The sequence below is a fragment of the Hipposideros armiger genome, unplaced genomic scaffold (assembly GCF_001890085.2).
Source record: "Hipposideros armiger isolate ML-2016 unplaced genomic scaffold, ASM189008v1 scaffold_3, whole genome shotgun sequence".
Taxonomy (NCBI): Eukaryota; Metazoa; Chordata; class Mammalia; order Chiroptera; family Hipposideridae; genus Hipposideros; species Hipposideros armiger.
Genome location: NW_017731353.1, coordinates 1,805,034 through 1,828,580, shown reverse-complemented (window position 1 = coordinate 1,828,580; position 23,547 = coordinate 1,805,034). Strand labels below are relative to the sequence as shown.

General features: G+C 43.4%; 1 protein-coding gene across 4 annotated transcripts in view; it reads right to left on the bottom strand.

Annotated features, from left to right (window-relative positions):
* GARNL3 (GTPase activating Rap/RanGAP domain like 3) overlaps positions 1-23,547 on the bottom strand; it is a 132,130-nt gene that overhangs the window by 76,152 nt on the left and 32,431 nt on the right. For 2 of the 4 annotated variants that reach the window (XM_019636485.1, XM_019636476.1), the window contains exon 3: positions 20,215-20,284. In XM_019636485.1, coding sequence (XP_019492030.1) covers positions 20,215-20,284 — 70 coding nt within the window. Of the gene's footprint in view, positions 1-20,214; positions 20,285-20,949; positions 21,048-21,246; positions 21,754-23,547 lie in introns of those variants that run through there. The other 2 variants (XM_019636502.1, XM_019636493.1) reach the window with 2 other exon arrangements.

Below are 23,547 nucleotides of genomic sequence, written 5' to 3'. Positions count from 1 at the left end.
GGGGGGAAGGCGACCTACAGTCACACTGGGGGAGGGATCGGCTGGCACAGGCATGGCAGCCCAGAGCTCCCCACCCCGCCCCCACCTTTGCAGCTGGCTGGGGCAGCTGGCTTAATAAAGCAGAGGGTGCCAGGGTGTCTGGTGTCTGGTGACGACTGGTACGCCAGCTGATGTGAAAGGAGGCAGTGCTCCAGGGAGCTGGAGGATGAAACAAATAACACCACAGAAAATAAAACCCATTCAACACGGCAGACAAGCTGTTTCTAGCAGAGGTTTTCTTTCTTTTCGTCTCATAAACCTCTGGTCCGGCCAGTTAAAACCATAAAAATCTATAAACTCTTCCTTTTGTTGGCAGGAGATTTGACTCAGGAATGGCACTATGTGTCCAAGCAGCCATCTTAATGTCCAGTGTTGCACGACCTAGAGGCCCTCTCCCCCAACTCTTTCTCTGTGGTGCAGGGTTCTGGCTGCCACCAAGGTCCTTCTTACACAGTGATGGGACTGGAGCTGGACACGTGGCTAGACCACATTTCCCTCCAGGTGCCATGTGACTTCATTCTCTCTACTAGAAGGTGGGTCAAAGTCCCAGGTGGCATGGGGAGATCTAGGCCCTTCAGAGGGAAGGTGCCTCCCTACACGTTCCTGCCCTTTCACTGGCCAGACCCTCAGTGACCGGAGAGACTTTGAAATGCATAGTGAAGACAGCGGGTTCATCCTGAGCCTGAATGTGTGGGACAGAGAATGACTCAGAATGGCTGGCTGGATGTGACAGTGAAATAAGCTTGTTCTTAACTGCAATTTGATGTTCTAAGCCAACTAATATACCCTAGAAGGAAGAACAAAGAGAAAAATCATTGAATCTATGACAAGTCCATACATTAAAATGTGGAAACTGATCTGAGATATCAGGGCAAATGTTCTACAAATCACAGGTACTGCAAAAAGCACACAAAAATTTTTAGGCAACCGCTAATTGTTATCATAATTTTGGAGGACACTGGATCTATGAAAATGGAACAATTTGTGATCACCTTTCAGTGAAAAGCATACTTTCTGATTTTTGAAATGTAGTCCACATTTCACAGTGACCACACGGAACCAAAAATTAGATACCGAGAAGAAAATGCCCCCAAAAGGGTAAATTAGAAAATCTGTTTGTAGACTGGCCTGAGAGGTTTAGAAACCCAGGAGAGAGAGCGAGCAGGGCAGTCTGGGCTCTGGCCCCTCCACAGACAGGCCAGAGGAGGTGGCTGGTCAGCTCCTGGCACAGGACCATCTCTGGTCCCTTGTTATTCTTCTGGAAAAGTGTCCACAAAGGACATTCCCAAATGTGCTCTGCCTACCCGGGAGTTCAGTGACCAGTAAAATGTTTTCTAATCTGATCAGTTCATATCTGCGCTCCTAAAGGATGGAGTGAGGGAGAGGGGTAAAATGTGGATAAGGGGAACCTGGAACCTGGAACCCCGTTCCCCCACCCCTCACCCCACAGAGGTCAATGGGGAGAAGAGCACAGATATTTCAATAAATACAAATGGGTTACACTCCTGTTAAAAGAAAAATAAGACTCAAAGATTGGGAACATATATGAAATCCAACTAGCTGCAAGAGATATTAAATACGATAAAACAATCAGTAAAAAGAAAGGCAAAGTAAAAAATATTAATAAGTTGGAAAAAAATGGGTGAGAGAATAATAAAATCAGATGGTAGAACTTAGGAAAATACCAAATTAAAAAAAGTTATAGTATGTGGATAAATCCACTCACTCCCAAAATATAACAATTATAGATACTATAAAACAAAAACTATTATAAATAGGAGTTTATAAAATTATAAGTATAATGGGAAATTTTAGTATGTTTCTTCCTGATGGTCAAGGTAAACACTAGTAAGACTTTATAGAGGAATCAAATTATAAAATTAATAAGCATGAATTTAATAGACAAATACTTAATTTATCAAGGTACAAACAGAATACACCCCTTTGAAGAACATCTATTAAACTTTTAAAAACTGATCAAATATTGGCTAGAAAGCAAGTATGAATACATTCTATAAAATAGAAACAGGACAGATCATGTTTTAGCATATTGCAACTGAGAACTTATTGTCAAAGGATTAAAAAATTGGGAATTAAAAAACATACATCTGGAAAAACTCTTGGATCAAATAGCACCTCTAAAATTGGACACTATTCAGACATCAAGAACAGTATATGTCAAAACATATGAGGCGATAGATGCTATATTTACAGGAAAATTCATAATCTTCATTGCTTTCATTATTAAACAAGAAAGAATAAAAACAATGAACTACGTACGCATTAACCTCTAGAAGATACAAAAAAGAACAAAGAAAGAAACCCACGGAAAGTAGGGGGGGAGGAATCAAAAGATCAGGGCAGAAACGACCCATTTAGAAAGTAGAATCAATAAACACATCCAAGGGGCCACCCGCAAGTCTGATTTTTACACCACAAAGGACAAACACAAATACACAAAGCGATACTAAAGGAAACAGTAACCTCTAAGAAAGAGGTTTTTAAAAGCATGAGAGAATGCTACATGAAACTATGCAAACATTACCCAAAACCTCAATGGAATGGAAATTTTCTAGGGAAATATACGTAATAAAAATTATTTTAAGAGGAGAAAGAGAGGGCCGGCCGAGTGGCTCAGTTAGTTAAGAGCTCGCTCAAGAGTGTGAGCTCTGAGCAACAGTGGTTCGATTCTCGGCCCGAGCTGAGCAGTCACTGAGCTGCCAACAGGTGGCAGGATGGCAGAGCTTAAAAAAAAAAGAAGAGAAAGAGACCTGAATATACTGATAACTATTTGGAGAACTGACCCAGGTGTCAGAGCCCTGCCCCACAGAGGTAGCCCTGGCTCACAGGGGTTTCGGCGGAAGCACAGGGCCTGGTCCCCACACGACAGCAACGCACACGCTCACTCACAGGAAAGGGGGGAGCATTGCCTTAGAGAAGAAGGAAGTAGCAAAATTATTTTGCATTCATTTTGGTGCAGAAGTTCGGGGGTGTTAACATATACTGGGGGTGCCAAAAAATGTATACAAGTGGACACTTTGGTTACCGTTGCTCAAGCAGTAGTTCACCGTAATCAGAAGTATCTGGACACTGATGGGAACCACTTTGAGTACCTCTTGTAATTGCAGAAGTCAAATGTGACTTGTATTCATCTTTTGTTATTGATATATATTGAGTTTTACAGTTTTAATACAGTTTTTCCCTTTCCTAAAATGTGCATGCGTTTTTTGGGTACCCTCTGTATTTAATATACGCAATGCTGAAAAAAGAGGACAGGATTTTAATTGTATTTTACTTCAGTTTGTCTGACACCTGATTTGGTCATACTCCAAGTGGGCAGTGCTGAGGAAGACCGTATTCACGGGAGAGAAAAAAGAAAAAGCAAATCAAATTATCATGTGGCTCATATCTGCCAGGGACAGGGAGGGGTTCCCTTAGAGTTTTTTTTTTTTTTTTAAAGATTTTATTGGGGAAGTGAGGGATAGGAACAGTGTTGGGGAATTGGGGAAGGGTTTTTCAGTCTAGTTGTGGAGGATGTTGCTTCACTGGCCCAAACTGGCACTATCATTGCGCTCTTTCCGGGTGAGGCAGATCAGTCGCCTGTCATTGGACGGCCGCTCACAGCAGCTCATGAAAGCTCACGCCCGCTGCTGGCCAGCGCCACTGCAGCCTACGTTGTAGCTGGCGACTCACGGCAGCCCAGCTCCAGGTCGAGCTGTTGTCCACCATCTTAGCTGTAGAGGGCTCAGCGTCACTGGCCCTCATGTGGGATCAGAACCGGGGCCCTGCTGCTCAGAGCTGGTGACCCAAGCCAGCTCTTAACCAACTGCGCCATTCGGCCGGTGCCCCTTAGAGTTCTTGCACTGCCCAATACTGTAGCCACTGGCTTCATTTAAATTTAATTTTAAATTAATTAAAGTAAAATAAAAACATTCAGTTCCTCAGTTGCACTGGTTACATTTCAGGTGCCCAATAGCTCCATGTAGCTACTGCCCTGGACAGATCGCAGTTTTCCATCATCACAGGACGTTCTATTGGATAGGGCTGTGACATGCTGGACACTGATGCAACTCTGGGTGACCACGATCAAATCAGTTTCTCAGGCTGAGACTCCTTCAGTCAGTTAAATACAGGAAAAATGGTAGAAATTCACGTAATGGAACATCCCAATCTCAGCCAAAACTGTCACTGATTCATTTAACACTAAACAGTGTTCCATGTATTTGATATTTTGTTTCTGGAAAATAGTAACATCCACGCAATAATATCCATTTGTATGATTCAACAAATTAATTTGAAAGAAAAAAAAACCCCAGGAAGAATAAATGTCATTCATTAACTACTGTAAATAAAAGTATTATTATTTTAATATTATAGGCAATTAAATATGAATGGCTCCTAAATTAATACAAATATGTCATTTTTCAAAAACAAAAGGCTCTTTTCCTCTCTGCTTGATTGCTTTGTTTCTTTAGGCTGGTGTCTATTTCCATTCTGAAGCTGGGCTGGGATTCCTTGCAGTCTCTGTTAATCATGCACTGTGCACTTGGCATTCGGGTATAGAAATCACAGAATCAATATTTTAACCAGAAAAAAAAAATCTCAAAAAGTTAATGTAAAGTTTATCTTTAAAGTAATATTTCTCATGCACCCCCTCCCCCCATCTCTTTTCTTTAAAGTAAGTGATTATGAGTATAGGTTTTGGGGCCTAAGGAATCAAGTTCAAATCTCAGTTCCACTCTTATTAGCTGTGTGATCTTGGGCAAATCACTTAATTTTTCCTCTCTAAATTTTAGTTTCCTTATCTCTAAAATGGAGACAAAGATTATGGTTACTTCTAGGCTTGTGAGAGGATTCAATACAATGCATAATGAGCCTAGAACAGTGCCTGGACATAGGAAGTGCCTAATAAATGTTACAACAACAACAACAACAACAATAATAATAATAATAATAAAATAATTACTAGAAAATGCTCTGCTTATTAGTTAGTAAGATGAAACCATTTTAATTCTGCATTTAAACTCTTGGACACTCTGTTTAAACATCTGTCTATCCAGCAAACACATTGAGAACCTATTTTCCAGGGTCTTTGCTAACTGCTGGACTTTAAAAAGACAAATGTGACATGATCCCTGGCCTGGAGGGGCACGGAGACTAGTGCGAGAGGGAGGCAGACATATAAACAGATAAATCAGCACACAACCTGGTTAAGTGCCACCACAACAGAAGCAAAAATGGGGTGCTTGGAGGTCAGAGCTGGAGCGACCAACTCCGCCTGGGGGAGCTGGAGGTTTCATTGCTATAATACAATTGATTCTGGAAGATGTATGGGACCTCGGAGAAATGATTTCCAAGACAAGCAGATTTTTTTTTTTAACTACAAATACTGGTCAAGAAGATCCATTTGACTTTGTATATGTAAATCACACACACACACACACACACACACACACACCTGAATTAGAAAGTACTGCTCTTCCAACAGCCTGCTACCTGTATCCCCCTAGGCCCCTGCTGTATCTGTGAACTCTGCAGCCACGGGCTCAGAGCAGCCAAAGCCAAGCACGAGAACATCCTATCTCCTCCAGCAGAGCTTTACAAAAGAAACACCAGCTAGATGCTGGAAACCGATTAGGGAGCTTTGGACAGCCAGCAGCCTTCCAGGGATTTAGCGTGGGAAGCTGAAGTTCCCAAAAGGACAGTGAGAATGGAGGCGAGTTATAGGTACTGACTTTTGAAAAATATAAGGTCTTTGAAGATTTTATAAAAAATGAAACAACCAAAGATGGGAGCTATGAACAAAAAAATGCTACATATGATCCTGAAAACTAAACAAGGAAACACACCATTTTTTACTATGAAATCAAAATAAAATTTTAGAAAAGTAGTTGTCATTAATAAGACAAAAGGTGTGACCTTTGCAACAAGTGTATAAAGCCTGTGGAAGTGGGGGAGATTTAAAAAAAAGAGGACCTCGGATTGGCCGAGTGGTGTGTTGGTTAAGGGCAGGCTTGGGACGTCAGATCTGAGTAGCAGGGCCCCGGTTCGGATCCCACATGAGGGCCAGTGATGCTGCGCCCTCTACAGCTAAGATGGTGAACAACAGCTCAACCTGGGCTGCCGTGAATCTCCAATGATGGTGTAGGCTGCAATGAGGCTGCAGTGGGCTCCCGTAAGCTACGGTGAGTGCTGTGAGCTGCCACGAGCCACTGTGAGCAGCCGTCCAGCGGCTGGCGACCAATCTGCCTCACCCGGGAAGAGCGCAATGATAATACCAACATGGGTCAGTGAAGTGACGTCCTCCACAACTAGACTGAAGAACAAAAGGACAGCAACTTGTCTGTTTCCCTTCCCCACTTCCCCAACACTGTTCCCTTCCCCCAATTCCCCAATAAAATATTTAAAAAAAAAGTGGGGACCAAAGTATGCAAGTGTGGATTGAAGTCCTCATTGGAGGGGGAAAGCAAACTGTTCACTGTAGAAAACAGAAACAGTAGGATGTTCTTCATTTGAAATGCTTTCCCAGAATGAAAAGGAACAAAATAAAATGAAAAAAATGAGAGAGTGAAGACAGTTATAGGGGACAGAGAAAAAGATCGTTCCCACTATTTTGAGGGGGGAAAATGAGCAATAATTAAAGCTATAACAGAAGAAAATAGTCAGCCCTGACAAAAGACCTGCATCTAAGAACCACTGAGATACAATGTTTTAATCAAAATTAATGAAAAGACAAACACGCAGAGAAATCATGGGAAACATTTTTTAAATAAAAGAATAAAGAAGATCTGAGAAAGCTCCAGGCAAGAAATGCCCCGGATTTCTCTTCAGGACACTCAAGGGCAGAGGGTAATGGTACTGGGTTGAATGGGGAACCCCCTGTCCCCCCCAAATTTACATCCACCTGGAATCTCAGAATGTGCCCTTATTTGACAAGCAGGTCTTTGCAGGTATAATTAATTCACTTAAGATGAGGTCATACTGGATTGGGGGAGGGTGGTGCTAAGTCCAAGGGCTGGTGTCTTTATAAGAGAAAACAGAAGGAGATGTAGATACAGAGACACAGGAAAGAAGGCCACGTGACGACAGACGCAGGGAATGGGGTGACGCGGCTACAGGCCCAAGTCGGGCTGCGGCTGGCAACCCCAGAACCTGAAAGGGGCAAGGACCCACTTTTCCTCTAGAGCCTTCAAGAAGGAGCATGGCCCTGCTAACACCTTAATTTTGGACTTCTAGCCTCCAGAAAGAACTACAAGAGGAAAAACTTTCAGTTGTTTTAAGCCATTCGGTTTGTGGTAATTTGTTACAGCAGGGCTAGGAAACCAACACAATACCAGGCCCAAGTTTGTGAAGTTTTAAGACAAAGGGGCGATGACTCAGAAATTTAAAACCAGCCAAGTTGTTCTTGTGGAAGACATAACTTGAGATATGTTCAGGTATGTGATGATTGAGTAAAGATACCCTGATGTACTGCCGAAAACCCTTAAAGGGAACAAGACAGGAATTCCTGCAATCATGATCCTTACTGCTGTTTTGGAATTACAGCCAATGCCTAGCCTGTGCAATTAGATATAAAGAAGAAATAAGAGATTTCGATGGGAGGAGACAAAATTGTAAGAGAGTTATCTATGCCTTCAAAAAGATTATACTTTGTTTTTAAGTAATGAAGCACAATAAAATATATAAATCCATTTTGTATATAAATTTAATTACTAAAGAGACATACATTAAATCATAACAGTGCATATCCACAGGTGGTAGGATTACAGATGAATTTAATTTTTCTGCGCTTTTCCGTATATTTCAAATTTTCTATAATGAGCACGTATTTCCTTTTATGATCAGAAAAGTATCAGCACGCACATGTGCACATACACAAAGACTGGGAAGTAATATAAAAAATTTAAGAAGATAAAAACAGGACTTATCAGATACCAGGTTTTTAGAAAAACTCACCTTCTAGCTCATGCGTGAACATCTGGCAGTGAATGAAGTGTCCTTGGGGAATACACCAAAAATAAACCACGAGCCCTGCCTGCTAGATAAGGCAGGAAATGACCACCAATATTTACAGTGTAAAATATAACAGGTGCCATAGAGAAATGCAAAGAACTGTAGAGTTCTAAAGAGTAAAGAGGACTTTCCCATAGTGAATTGGGGAAGGCTGCACGGAAAACCGAGACCTGGCACATTTTAAGAAGGCATTCTATTGTAGAAGGATGAGAGGGATAAGGAAACCCCCGAGGCCTGGATAATGGTCGGTTTGTCTGGATGGTGAGGCATAGGAGTGAGGACTCCAAAGGTAAGTGGGAGCGAGACTGTGGACAGCCTTCAAGGTCAAGATAACGAGTACCTACTTTATCCCGGAAGCACAAGAGAGACGCTGAAGGTTTGATGTTTTTGTTTTGTTGTTGTTACTTGTTTGCAAACATCAAGATGATATTGACTGCGTGGTCCATTTGGGAAAGTAGCCTTTACAGCAGCGGTTCTCAACCTTCCTAATGCCGCGACCCCTTAATACAGTTCCTCATGTTGTGGTGACCCCCAACCATAAAATGGTTTTCGTTGCTACTCTATAACTGTAATTTTGCTACTGTTATGAATCGTAATGTAAATATCTTTTTATTTTCCGATGGTCTTAGGCGACCCCTGTGAAAGGGTCATTCGACCCCCAAAGGGGTCGCGACCCACAGGTTGAGAACCGCTGCTTTACAGCATTAAGGAAATCGAAGCACCCAGACTCAGGTTAATTACAGCTGAGGATTCTGACAAAGTGATGTAATCTTATCAAAACTGGTGGAATGTCATTTTGCGAAGTCAGGGAGAGCAAGAGAAGGTGCCAGAAGGTCAGGGAAAGGGGATGATGCGAATAGAACACAGAAGCAAACGTTCCTGTTCTTTTCCTATCTCCTGGAGACCAAATGAGAAACACATGGGAATTAAGTCACTTTCCTAATGGAAGCTTGTGAAAAATGCACTGTTCAGCCCAGCTTAGACCTACGGAATCCCAACCTGAAGTTTAGGCAAACTCCTCCCGTGATTATTATGTACAATAAAGTCTGAGGGCCAGTGGAGCAGCTTGGAGCAATGCCAACATAACAGAGCTTCTAAGTAAACACAAGCTGCTGTGGGTGAGGTGGGGGCACCAGCTACACAACTTACTAGTTGTGTGACCGTGAACAAGTAACTGGACCTCAGTTACCTCAGCTGTAAAGTGGGGGTAATAACAGTATCTACATCTCATCATGCAGTGGTGAAATTTAAATTACTACATACATATTTCCCTATGTAGATATCTATCTATCTGTCTGTCTGTCTATCTATCTATCTATCTATCTATCTATCTATCTATCTATCTCTCAAAAAGGCTGTTTGGTACCACAGGTGCATATCATGTGAATAAGACCAACTTAGCCATGAAGTCTATTTAAATAGAACATAGAACCAACAGGATTCGGGAAGAGATCGCATGTGGGCTATGGGTCATTTTCTGGCATCTAGAATTAGCAAATGAAAGGAGGTGGTGCCATTCACTCAGTGGTTTGAGCTGGGAGAAGAAGAATGAGGGGAGTTCAGTTTGGGGCATATTAAGGGTCTGTTGCCAGTAGAGATGCCCAGTGGGCATTTGGGCAGATGCTGTGTTTAGAGATGTGGGCTGAATGCAGGGCCCTATGAGTCACCAGCCTAAAGGCTGACAGCCTTGGGGGGAGGAAATTGGATTTGGGATCAAGGAGGTCTGCTGACCTTGGCAAGAGCAGGCTCAGTGAGGAACAGGCAGGAGAGACGTCCCAGGGTGGGCGTCAGAAGGGGAACCGTGGAACTCCCACAGGGATCAACAAGAGAGTTTAGAGGGTGGCTGGGATGTACCCCCAGAGTAATTGGAAAGCCTTTACATCCATTAAGCAAATGCAGTTTGTGATCATATTTAAAAGACGGCAACACAGTGATAACTGCAACAGACCAACTAAAAAGCTGAGGCCAAAAGGAACCCAAAGTAACTTAAATGGGTGAACTAGTTCAATACAGTAAAAGAAGAATATTAGTTGTGGCAGAACAGTAACAGGGGTCCACGAAACTGGGAGCCCTTCATGGTCAGTCAGTCATGGCAAGCTGCATGGACTTGGGGGCACGACTTTCCTTAAGTCCACTCAGTGGGGGGAAAGGGGAAGCACTTTTAGGACCCAGAGACGTTCCTCTCACACAATGAGGGTGAAAAGCTGCTCCAACCGTGGAAGGGATGTGTACCCGAAGAAAACAGGGACTTGGCCTGAGGTAGGAGAAAGCTGAAAGTCGAGGCTCGCAGCTTAGGGAACCGAGAGAGATCCAATGAAGCCTCCAGGCTCTGAGTCCCACAGCCCCAGGGAAATCAGCCCAAGAGGCCCTCCAGGGGGTGCCTAATACGTTAAAAGAGGTAGATTTAGTCAGGGGGCCTGAAAAGGGACTCTGAATGCTCAGAGCCACGTGGCGAAAGGTTGGCAAGAAGATTGATTCAAGGAAAACAGGTGATGAAACACTGTATTAAAGAGTAGGGAGGGGAGGAGCCAAGGGCGCAGACCATTCTATAAACCACATTGCCATCAGTGAGGGACAGAGGATACGCTGCTAAGGGCTAGATACAGAAATACTTTGCTTTAGGGCCGGCCGAGTGGTGTGTTGGTTAAGAGCTGGCTTGGGACGCCAGAGGGCCCCAGTTCGGATCCCACATATGAGGGCCAGTGACACTGCCCTCTACAGCTAAGATGCTGAACAACAGCTCAACCTGGAGCTGGGCTGCTGTGAGTGGGTGACAGCGTAGGCTGCAGCCCCTGCTGCAGTGGGCTGTCATGGGCTACCGTGTGTGGCCAGCAGCCAGCGTGAGCGGCCAGCAGCCACAGTGAGCGGCCGTCCAGAAGCCGGCAGACTGATCTGCCTCGCTTGGGAAGAGCGCAATGATGGTGCCAATTTGGGCCAGTGAAGCAATGTCCTCCACAACTAGACTGAAGAACAAAAGGAAAGCAACTTGTCTGTTCCCCTTCCCCCAATTCCCCAGCACTGCTCCCATCCCCCAATTCCCCAATAAAAATCTTTAAAAAAAAAGATACTTGTTTTAAAATTGTTTATGCTCTACCTTATTTAAAAAAATATTTAAAGCAGCTTACTGAAATAGATCTTACTCAAAGGATGAAATTAGATACTGAGTAAGATTAGAACAAGGGAAAATTAGGTGTGGGTAAAGTAAATGAAAACAGGAGAATAAGATCAGGATGCATGCTATAAAATCCTTTGAGGCAGTTAGAAGGAAGCCATAACTAGGGTTTTGAGCTTCCGAGGGGCCAGTGCAAAGAGGAAAATCTGCAGTCATTTCCAGGATTCCCACCGCCTGTCAGGTTAACAACACATGCTTCCCTGAAGAGAAGCATGTGACTACGTCTGCCCGAGAAACGCATCTCTCAGAGGTCCTCTTAGAAAAGACACTTTGTGGCAAGCTGAGAAAAATCCTCAAGAGGACCCTGCTCTGGAACACACCATCCAGAGCCCACTCTGCCCATCAGGGCAAGCTAAAGGCAAAAGGCCAAGACACAGATCCACAGAAGCAAGTCTGAGCGGGGCCAGGAATGGCAGGCCAAGTGTGTGGCTACCTACCTTGTGGTTGGGATTAATCCAGGAATTCAATTTAAACCACCTAATTGCATGGACATCTCTTTGGATCATTCTTTGTAAACCATCTGCTTAAAACCAAGCTCGTGTTAAGGTTTGGACGGAAGGGAGTTTGAAATTATTCATTTGAGCAAAAACTTAAAGCAGAGCTCCTCTCTGCTATTGATGAAGGGCAGAGGTGTTGCTGTGACAATCAATCTAGTTTCCTCAGAAAACAGCCTATGAGCAGAGGGGCTACAAGGGCGAGGGCTGGTAGACTAAGAGGTTAGGCTCTTGGAGTCAGACAGACCTGGGTTTAAATGTCACCTCTACCCTCACTGGCTGTGGGAGCTCTCTGAGATCATCAGGTAAGTGGGAATCCATTCAATATCCACAAATTCTTCTGAGCACCCAGTGAGCAGCATAATCAAATCATACACGGTCTGACAATTAAGTTCGTGAACTTGTTGCAATGATGTTGCTAACCTTTTTTTGCTATCAGAGGGATTATTCATCATGAATTTGTACCAACTGGACAAACGGTTAACCAAATTTATTATTTGGAAGTGCTGAAAAGGCTGTGTGAAAAAGTTGAAAACGACCTGAACTTTTTGCCAACAATTCATGGCTCTTGCATCACGACAATGCACCAGCTCACATGGCACTGTCTGTGAGGGAGTTTTTAGCAAGTAAACAAATGTATTGGAACACCTTTCCTACTCACCTAATCTGGCCCCCAATGACTTCTTTCTTTACCCAAAGATAAAGGAAATACCGAAAGGAAGACATCTTAATGACACTCAGGACATCAAGGGTAATATGATGACGGCTCTGATGGACATTCCAGAAAAAGACTTCCAAAATTTCTTTGAAGGGTGGACTAGGTGCTGGCATTGGTGCATAGCTTCTCAAGAGGAGCACTTGAAGGTGACCTTAGTGGTATTCAGCAATGAGGTATGTAGCACTTACTCTAGGATGAGTTTGCGAACATAATTGTCCAACCTTGTATCTACCGCCTTTGGTTCTGTGAGGGTTAAATAGGTAAATGCGTCTAATGTATTTATCTCAGTGACTGGTACACAGTAAGCATTCAATAAATGCTGAAACCAGTAAGAGCAATAACAAATAATAATCATAATAAAAGGTTTCTGGTTCCATTCTAATGCATAAATAATGACATGATTTAGGTCTCAAAGTTCTACATCACTGAAAATGGTTGCAATAATTTTAGCCTGGAAGAGGTTCAAAGTCAGCTTTAAGCAGCACCCACAAAGGCACTAAAAATAGCCCAAAAAGCACCCACAGTTTTAAGCCAGGCTAACTTACTGGTGAATGCCCTAAGATCAATGCTGTGGTACCTCCATGAGTCAACCTGCTATAAAGACTTAGATAGAAGCCAATTCAGTATTGAGAACATCTGTCAAAACTATGACTTTAGCTGGAGAACGCTGAAGTCTTGATGTTTTGAAGTTCCTGGGGGAAATACGCTGGCACCTTCACTAATCTCTCACTTTGGTAATACTACATGGAATATAATTTCTCCCATAAAATGCCTATGGAAACAAAAAAAGCCTACTCGAGTCTCACTAGAGAACAAAGCCGCGCGGTGTTAGGGGTGCTGGGGAGGCAGCTGACTCACTCATTAGCCAAGAGGCATCTTTCTGCACAGCAGTCCCACAGGTGTAATTCAGAGCCGAGCCTGAGCAAAAATACACGTAACTACGTAGCAGGCTCTTCAAACAGTCAAACCTCAAATGTTAAAATCTGCAGATGTTAAAATCACCGTAAATCGTTCTTTTGACAATAATTAAATAATACAGGCAGATGCCCTTTGAGGCCCCCCTGAGTCCATAACAACAAAACCATGCCCTCCTCAGAGAGAAGCAGCTACATGTTTCTTTCCCACCCAGCAGGGGCGCACGGAGCTCATCAAATGCAGGCTTGAGTCATTAAGGCACACGTTTGAAAAATGGACAATATACTACCCTGCTTTATCCTGATTCGAAATTACCTGCCGACTATGACTTCCTCAGAAGTGGCGAGATGTGGGCAAGAGAGAGGTCTATATTGTGCCCATACCGTTTATCATTCATAACACATCAGTTTCCTATCCATTGAGTGAAAGGCCAAGAAAAGATCAATAAAAGCTACAATCTTCTGCTTTTCTTGACAAATTTCGATATAAAAGTGATGAAGGATGGTCGATGGCATAATAGCAGTGCCTTGCTTAGAATGCTGCCATGAGAGGCCAGACTTTCAATTCATCAAGAAGAAAAATGGCACGCATTTTAGATGGAACGCACCCCAAGCTAATGAGTCTAACTGTGTTTGGGGTGGGGGATCAAAGAGGCTTGTTTTCCTTTATTTAGTTTTGACGGGTTCGGCTACTCTCTAAATTCAACCAAACTGAACTATTCAATTCATTCAACCAGTATTTACTAAGTAACTAACGCTAAGCACTGTGCTTGGTGCTAGGAATACAGTGGTAAATAAAGAGCCACGATGCCTATTTTTAGGGAGTTTATAATCTATACCCTTGTTTATGGGATTTAAGAAGCTCCAGGGATGACAGTCCACTGGCAGAGGAAGAAATTTTCACCAGGCGCTTTTAGTTTGAGCTTTTAAGTCATCTTCCATATGAGGGAATGTAAGAGACACATTTGGGGGCTTCCTGCCCAGCTCATGCTCTTTGAAACTGACTTTTGCCTACATCCTCTTCAGAGACCATCTGCCCTCCCCACACACTGCAAGGAGACTGGAGGCCATATTTATATCACATGACCCCATGACCCTAAACACAGTGAATCAGGGATAAATACCTGAACCAGAGGAGCCAATCCATGAAGTCCTGTTTGGGTTTTGAAATCAGGACCCAAGAATGAACAGACTCCGATAGGCAACAGAGCTATAAAACCAGAGAGATCTGGAGGCAGGAAATCAACTTAGTAATACAAAGATGTGATGAGAACTTAGAGCGTGAGAGGGCCTGGAAACACGATGGTGCACAAAGCAGGCATGGTTCCCACCCACATCTCTAGTGGATGCGAGGGCAGTTAGTAAACAAACACACGATATAAATATAGGGTGTGATAAATGCTATTAAGAAAACAAATAGGATGCTGAGTTAGAGAATAAATAACAGAGAGGGAGGCTACTTTAGATAGGGTGGCTGGCGGGGAGGCCTCTCTGAGGAGGTGGCATTTAAACTGAGACCAGCCAAGAGAAGTGCTGGGGAAACCTATTCCAGAGAGAAAAGATAGCAAGTGCAAAGGCCCTGGGACAGAGAAGAACGCAACGTATGCTAGAGACCAAAACAAGGCCAGATGTCTGAAGCAGGGTGTGTGAGTGGCATGAGAGAAGGTGGAAGAGGAAGGCAGAACAGGGACCACACAGGTCCTCGCAGGACTTCGTAAAGGGCCTGGACTTGAAGTGCAAGGGGCAGCCAAGGAAGTGTTTTAAGAAAGAACAGACATTGTGTTACCAACATTTTAAAACAGCTCTCTGGCGTAAGACAGACATGTAGACCAATGAGATAGAAGAGAAAGCCCAGAGATTAGCTCTTGGATACAACTGATTTTCGACAAGGGTGCCAAGATCACCCAAGGCGGGAAGAACAGTCTTTTCAACCAACGGTGCTGGGAAAACTGGATATTCACAACTGGAAGAATGAAGCTGCACTCTTCCCTAACACCATCTACAAACATTAATTGGGTCAAAGACATAAATGTAAAAGCTACAACTATAAATCTCTCAGAAGAAAACAGGGGAGATCTTCATGATACTGGGTTTAGCACTGATTTCTTGGATATAACACCGAAAGTACAGGCAACAAAAGAAAACAATAGATAAAATGAACTTCATGAAAAATAAAAACTTTTATGCATCAAAAGACACTGTCAACCGAGTAAAAAGACAACCCATAGAATAGGAGAAAATATTTACAAATCGGGGCGACCGGTTGGCTCAGGTTAGAGTGCGGGCTCATAACACTCTAAAAGGTTGCCAGTTTGATTCCCACATGGGCCACTGAGCTGCGCCCTCCACAACTAGATTGAAAACAACCCGACTTGAGTTGGAGCTGATGGAGCCTGGAAAAACACATTGTGCCCCAATAACATTTTCTAAAAAAATGTGTACATTTAAAAAAAAAGAAAGAAAATATTTACAAATCATATATCTGATACAGGATTAATATCCAGAATATATTAAGAACTCCCACAATTCAACAACAAAACAAACAACCCGATTAAAAAATGGGCAAAGGACTTGAATGCCATATCTCCAAAGAAGATATACAAATAGACAATAAGCACGTGAAAAGACGCTCAACATCACTAATCATTAGTGAAAGGCAAATCAAAGCCTTTCAGTGAGGTATCACTTCACACCCATTAGTACGGCTATAAAAAAAGGAAAACAGCAAGGGTTGGTGAGACTGTGAGAAACTGGAACCCTTGTGTACTGCTGGTGGAAATGTAAAATGGTACAGCCAGTGTGAAACAAGTTTGGGAGTTCCTCCAAAAGTTAAAAACAGAATTACCATAGGATCCAGCAATTCCACTCCTAGCTAATATACCCAAAAGAACTGAAAGCAGGGACTCGAGCACATACTCGTGCATCCATGTTCAGAGCAGCATTACTCACAACAGCTAAAAAGGGGAAACAACCCAAGTGTCCATCAAGAGATGAAGGGATAAACAAAATGTGGTCTATATACACTGGGGAATATTATTCAGCCATAAAAAGGAATGAAATTCTGATGCATGCTATCACATGGATGACCCTGAAAATATTATGCTAAGTGAAATAAACCAGACACAAAAAGACATCTATTGTATAATTCCACTTACATGAGGTCCCTAGAATTGACAAATTCATAGAGACAGAAAATGAAACAGAGGTTCCCAGGGGTTGGGAACGCGGGGGAATATGGGGTTATTGGTTAATGGGTACAGTTTCTGTTTGGGATGACGAAAAACGTTCTAAAAGTAGATAGTGGTGATGGTTGCATAACACTGCGAGTGTACTTAATGCCCCTGAATTATACACTTAAAAATGGTAAATTTTATGTTGTGTATATTTTACCACAATAATAATAATAATAATAATAATAATAAATGTTTAAAAAGCACCACTGCTAGGAAAAATGAGCTGGAGAGAGGCAGCTGAGCAGTCAGGGGATGCTGGTCTGCAGAGAGGAGAACGCAACAGACACGCAGAGAAAGTGAAGCTGAGACATCACAGGGACCAGAGAGAAACAGAAAATATTAATAGCAGCTTGAGGGCTTCACAGTCACACGAGGCCCAGCTGTGCTCCCTGCACTGTGTGCATCTCAGTGAGATTCACCCACATCCGTTCAGTGAATTACTTTATCCCGGAGCTGGGCTGAGTGCATCTCTGTTCCTTACAACAAAACAATCCCTGATTAAGGCAGGGAACATAGCTGGGATCCAGTTAAGAAGCAGTCTGGAGACTAAAAGTTTGAGGCAGTCGGTTTCTAAAGCTAGACTCTACCTCCATGAGAGCAGAAACACCTTTTTCCTTCTCCCTCAGTGCCTGGTGCAGCAGTGCCTGACACAGGTGGTAGATCTTCAATCAATAGTCATTGAACGAGGGCTGAGAGCCTGTCGCATTAGTCGACAGAGATCTGAGCATTCATGTTCTCACTCATGAACCTTTACACCCAATCTAACCCGAGAGAACTCAGCCCCCAAATCAGCCCTCATTACTGATTTGAACGGCCAAGTTTAATCCTTCACAAGGACTTCTACCTACCTTGTTTAAGGTCAGGAGAAGTATATGCTAACATTTCAATTTTATAGAATCCTGGGTACGCCTCTACAAAGCTTGAGTTCCAGCATGCCCAAGATTTAACTTGGTTCCCAACAATATTCATCAAACCCGCTGTAAGAAAGGTTAAACTTACTTTCTCATAAACACAGAATGCATATAAGGGTTTTTAATTTACCAATACCCTATTGTTCATGGTGAGAGAGAAACGTCTCCTTCCTCCTGGAGTCAGAATTTCAGAGATCCTTAGATCGCAACAATAGAACTGATTTTTCTCAACCACCCCAACCACCATGTCATTTCTAATGAGGAAAACTGTCACACAGTCATTGTTTATCACCATGTTGGGCCATCATGTGCCAATTAGAATGGTGACACTGAAGACTGTAAAACAACAAGAAGATATTTAAACAGCTACATGAAAAACAATGAATGTAAAATGAAATATACAATTTGATTAGAACCGTGTAGAAATGACCTTTGTAGCTCTAAAGATTGGAAGGTACCAAAAGAAGATGAGAGCACATGCTACAAGGTGGTGGAATTATACATTGGCTTTAAATATATATTTAAATTTTAGATACTATCCTAAAAAGTAAATCTCACACACACACACACACACACACACACACAGCTCCAGAGTAAAAACTTGAACAAATGGATTAAAGAACTGTTGGTCTCATTAGTCTGGGATTTCCCAAAGCTAGTCTTTCTTCAAGTATGGTCCTGGGAACAGCAGCACCAATATCATCTGGGCACCTGTTAGAAATGCAACTTGTGGGTGAACTCCAGACCGACTGAATTTACATCTCCGGGGATGGGGGTCCAGCATTCGGTTTTAATAAACACTCCAGGTGATTCTGATGGCTGTTCGAGTTTGAACGCACTGTTCTCAGGTACCTTCCCAATCTGACGTTCTTTGATTTCCACAAGTCTCTAAGGGCCCATCTTTCATCCTGTGTTGTCTGTCCCTCCCAAACACTGCTCTCACTAATTACAAGTGCTCCACGCTGCTTATTAGATCAGGCTCAAAGTCTTCACCTGAGAGCTCAAGGTTCTACCTTGGCTAACAAGTTTCGTTTTTACTACGACAGCTAGTTAACATGGACTGTGCTTCTTCTGCACATCACCTCATTTAATCCTCCAACAACTCATTAAGGTGGATAATACTAATATCCCCATTTCATAGATGAGAAAACTGAGGCCCAAAGAAGTCCAAGATCATACACCACTAGGAAATGATGAAACAAGAATGTCTTCAGAGCATAAGATCTTAAGCACCATTGAGGTTCAGCGAAGTTCACGGCGATAGTGAGTGATGGAGCTGGCAGATGCACGCAGGCCTTTCTGACTCCAAAGCCTAATTGCTTTCTAACCACTAAGCTCTGCTGCCTTAACCCCGCTAGGCAGGACCACTTGTTTGCTGCCCTTCAATTATACCACTGCCCAAAATCATGCTGCCTGCACATATCTGCTATCTTACCTCGTTTGCCACCAGCCCACATCCGACAGCCTCCTCGAGGCCTTCTAGGCTGCTTCCCCAAGATGGATCGTGGCCAGAATGGGTCGCTCCCTCCCGCCCCTCGCCCCCCACCGTGCCCTATTGGACACCTCTCCCATTATTTACCAACTCCCACCCTGGATGGCAGCTATGCACACGCTCCTTCAGGAGAGGTAGTGGTCTGAGCTGGCATGGTGACTGACACAGAACAGGCATCGATTGAGTCAGTCAATGAGTTTTTTATGTGGCAAAATTCATGTTTTAGATATTTTACGTATCTTATCTGCTCAGCTGGAGGACAGTAAGCTCCTGAAGATCAAGGACCAAATGTTTCACTCATATTTTCAAGATTACTCATCCCGGGGCTCGCCAGGTACATAGTCTGGCTTGTACTATAAGCTACTGGCACACGCTCTGGCATGAAATTTCCTACTTGTTAAACCCTGTAAGAATGCAGCTTATATTAATGAAGGATAATTGGGTACTATACAAATCAACTCACTTTTTTGGTAAGTAGACAGAAATAAATGTAATGTTTTTAATAATGTCAAATAATAATCAAGACAATTTTATGAGCATGTTTTCCTGAAAATTTGTTCAAATGTCCATACAATTGGGAAAAAAACAAACCCAATTCTGTCTTTAAAAAAAATAATTGAGGCTATTTTATGCCTTCATTAGGCCTCTTTTAAAATGAAAGCATCCTATTTTTAAAAATCATAACACAAACCCCAATGTCCCTCATTAAAGAAAATGTGGATATTTTCATTCCAGATATTTATCATCTATTACAGTCATTTATCTAGTCCAACAAATATACTTTTAACAGAAAAAAAAATCTCATAAATATTCCAACTCCTGTCACATACCCAGAGAGCAAAGGTACAAAAAAAATCAGAACATGTATTTCAATAATATTGAAACCTCAGAAACTAGATTGATAAACTTTTTGGAACAAGATATTATAAAAACCAAATGCTACCTTTCCTAATTCATACATCATTTTTAAATAATATACATCACTGACAGAGAAAAAGGCCAAGCCACAACACATTTTTAGCAAACTGAAAGACACAGATGCAAAGTACGTAACAGCAACAAATAAAGATGATCAGATTAGACCCTTTTAATAGTCATTTATTCGCATCCAACCCATATGCTGTATTCACATGGTCTAACAGTTAAATATACAACAAAAGATCTGATGAGCGTGGCGAGCCTCTCTAAATCTAAATCAATGTGCTACCACTGAACAGTGTAAACTTACCAGCTCCACAGATCCATAATGCTTCCTACTGAAATCCCCACGTCTACAGCCTAGGTCTTCCGAGACAGAGCTGGAACAAAAATGCTTCATCAGTATGACACATAGCGATCTGGCCACAAACCTTCTGCAAAAATCAACTACCATTTGCAAAAAGGGCTGCTATGGAACGGGCTAGCCCCAGCTCCTCACTGCAGGGGAGCCTCCTTGCAACAGACACAATCCTTAGCAGCCATTGCCGGGCTTTCATGGAGTCCTCAGTCAAAAGAAAAACACCCGAGTCATCCCTGGAAGTCCAGGCAATGATTGAATTAAATATTTAGTCATTTGGAATCGATTGAAATTTCCCAGGCTACTGGTGGTTTATAATTTCATATCTGTCTAACCAAAGGGGATAGAAACCCTGCAGTAAACTTGAGGCGAGGGACAAAGCTTGCAATTATCTTTCGTTTACGAGAGCTGCTTTGTCCCAAATATTCCACATAAAAATAACCAGCACTATCCGAGGCTATATAGGAGAAACAAAACTTTAAATAGGAGGAAAAAAAACCTTAAAAATCCTGGTAGGCTCCACCCCACTTTAATTTATGACAATATCACAGTATGAAAAAAAACCCAGGACTAACAAAATATCTAAACATCGAACTTCCCAGTATACTTAGTTTTTTACATAGTAGTAGGTGATACTTTCCCACCCCCTCCCCTCAAAAAAGACTTAAATCAGATAAGAAAAATTACATGCGTTTTTGAAGACCAGAAATTAAAACAAGGGCAAAATTGTTAACTACATTATGTCTTGAATGCACACTCAAAAGACACATATCTTGTTTACCAGTTAGTATATTTAGGGCCCCAGACAGTGCTCATTGAAACCACCAGAGATCCGCAAATATCAACAGTTTGAGCAAGTTTTGTTCTAATATGTCATGCAAATAACTCTAATAAAACATGGAAAATAAAATTACACAGGAATTACAGGTTGAACACGGCCAAAACATTTGGCCTCTAACATGCAAAGAGAGGTGCATTCAGTACCTTTTCATCCTGCCTTAAAAGGTAGGTTACATTTTCTAAACGGCAGCCCTCTTTCCCGTTTCAGAAAGAGACTGACCCTGATGCATCGCATCCACAGAGCTGATTCTCTGCCAGGACACTATTTGATAGGCTCCAAGGAAGACAGCACGAGAGAAATGAGATTAGAGGGCCTAATGATATTCTGCTTCCTCCATTTCACAGAGATGGCGGAATTAATCTTAGATGAGAAATTTAACCTTTTGTAGTCTCACTTCTTTGGCAGAAAATGTGCAACAAATGAACAAACGCATCTCGGAAGGGTGTCCTAGGTGCTACCTAGGCTACCTGCTTCTAGTGACATGATTGTCTACCCCCAAAGAAATATTTCTGAAAGAGATTTAAAAACTTCCCTGCATGGCCTGTTCTGGTCTGTGTGAAATCCGTCCTCTATGCCCATCTTCTTAGCTCATTTTGAAGACCCTCCTAGAGAACGCTGCCGTTGCCCTACAGAGCAGTTTCAAGGCCCTTCCCCGGCGACCTGAGTTACCAAGAGAGAATGGGCTCCAGGGGAGGAGCGTCCACGCACTTGACAGAGACGGGCACAGAGCAGACGCTCAGCGGCTGTTGACTGAAAGCTCTGTGCCCAGATCTCAGCCACTTCTTCAGTTGCTGCCGGGCCGGCTATGCAGCCAACACCAGCAGCAGCCTCTCACGCGAAAGGCTGGCCGGTTACATGAAGAGAGCCGGATGCCAGGCTCTGGGTCTTTCCCTCACTGCCCTCTGCCCCACGCAGGGGGTTCAAAGACACAGTGCCAGCTCCCTAACTTGGCCAACAGCCAGAGACACACACACACACACACACACACACACACAAATGACAACCCTTCGTCCACTTCCTTAGAAGCCTCAGAGAGAAAGACAATGTCCTGTGAAAACACCCGAGACGGATACAAACACAACATCTGCTATCAGCTGCCCTTTCTGCCCCTCTAATTACCTTGCATCTGACACACTGCAGAGACGGCTGGCTAATGGTGGCACCAGGCTGAACTACACCAGTGTGTTTCCAGGCCTGCAGGAAGCACTTCCAACCAGCCATGTTTAAAAACCCTCCCACCCCCCGCTCCCTCCCCAGGCTCTCTGGCCCCTTGGCATCCCAGCACCAGGTTGTGATTAGAGGGGCTCCAAGTCCCCGGGGTCTGGCCCACTGCCTGGCACCGAGTGGACATGCGGTAAACGTTTGCTGCCTTAATGAAGATACTGGCACATCCTTTGACCTTTGTAGCTGTCAGCACCCCTGGTGAGCGCCAAGGCAGCCTGCCTGGCTGTTGACATTCTCCCCGGTAAGTCCCTGAATGTTATTCCACCCGTCCGGCCCCTGCTATGTACACGCCAAAACCTGTTCTCTTTTCCTATAGGGCTTGTGGCTAGACTCCATCTCCTAGCCCCTCGTGCAGTAAGTGTGACCCTACAACTGAGTTCTAGGCAGCAGCAATGTGCCCCATTTCCAGGCATATCCACAGGGGACACTTGCTCTGCTCCCCAGAGCCAGCAGGTGGAGAGGACTAGAAGGACCCACAGAAAGGCTGAGCTTCAAGATGGAAAAAGCCTGGGTCTCTGAATGAGAAAATGGAAGGCCACACCTCCAAGGACATCTGCACTAGAACATGGTGGGAGAAAGACATGAACATTTAGTGGTGTTAACCACGTTGAACTTGGGTTTACCTGTTAAAGTCGCTGTGTTACCTGAACTAATGCAGAAGTAGGTATCTTGCAGTGGGTGCTACCATAGCAACAACCTAAAATATAGTAGGCAGGCAGGAGCCAGTGAGGAAATTGGGTCTCAGAGGCTGAAAGATGGAGATCTGTGTTACACGCCAGCAAAATATGTGGTGAGACTCACACCCCCAGGAATTTAGAAGATGGACTGTGCCTGTGGAGCCTGTAGCGCTCAGGAAAGTGGCTGGACAGATCAGGATGATGCTGTGAGCCTGATGGCGGACCTCAGCCAGATGTTTTCCGAGGAAGAGATGAGCCCAGGCAAGAACTGATGGATTTCCAGCAAAGACAGGAGGGAACAGACAGAGTCTAGAGACCAAGAGCCTCACAGGCTTGAGAAATTGCTCATTTCTGGACCTCAAACAAAAAGAGCTCTGGCCAATGAAATGTGGGTAGCAATGATGGCACTTCCCCCAGGCCTAGCCCATAAAATTTCCCATGAGCCATCCCAGCTCCCTTTGCTTATCTACGGGCTGAACAGAGAGGCCTGTGAGGACCCGGGGCGGGTGAGGCCACAACTCGGCGGCGGCGGGGGGGTGGGGG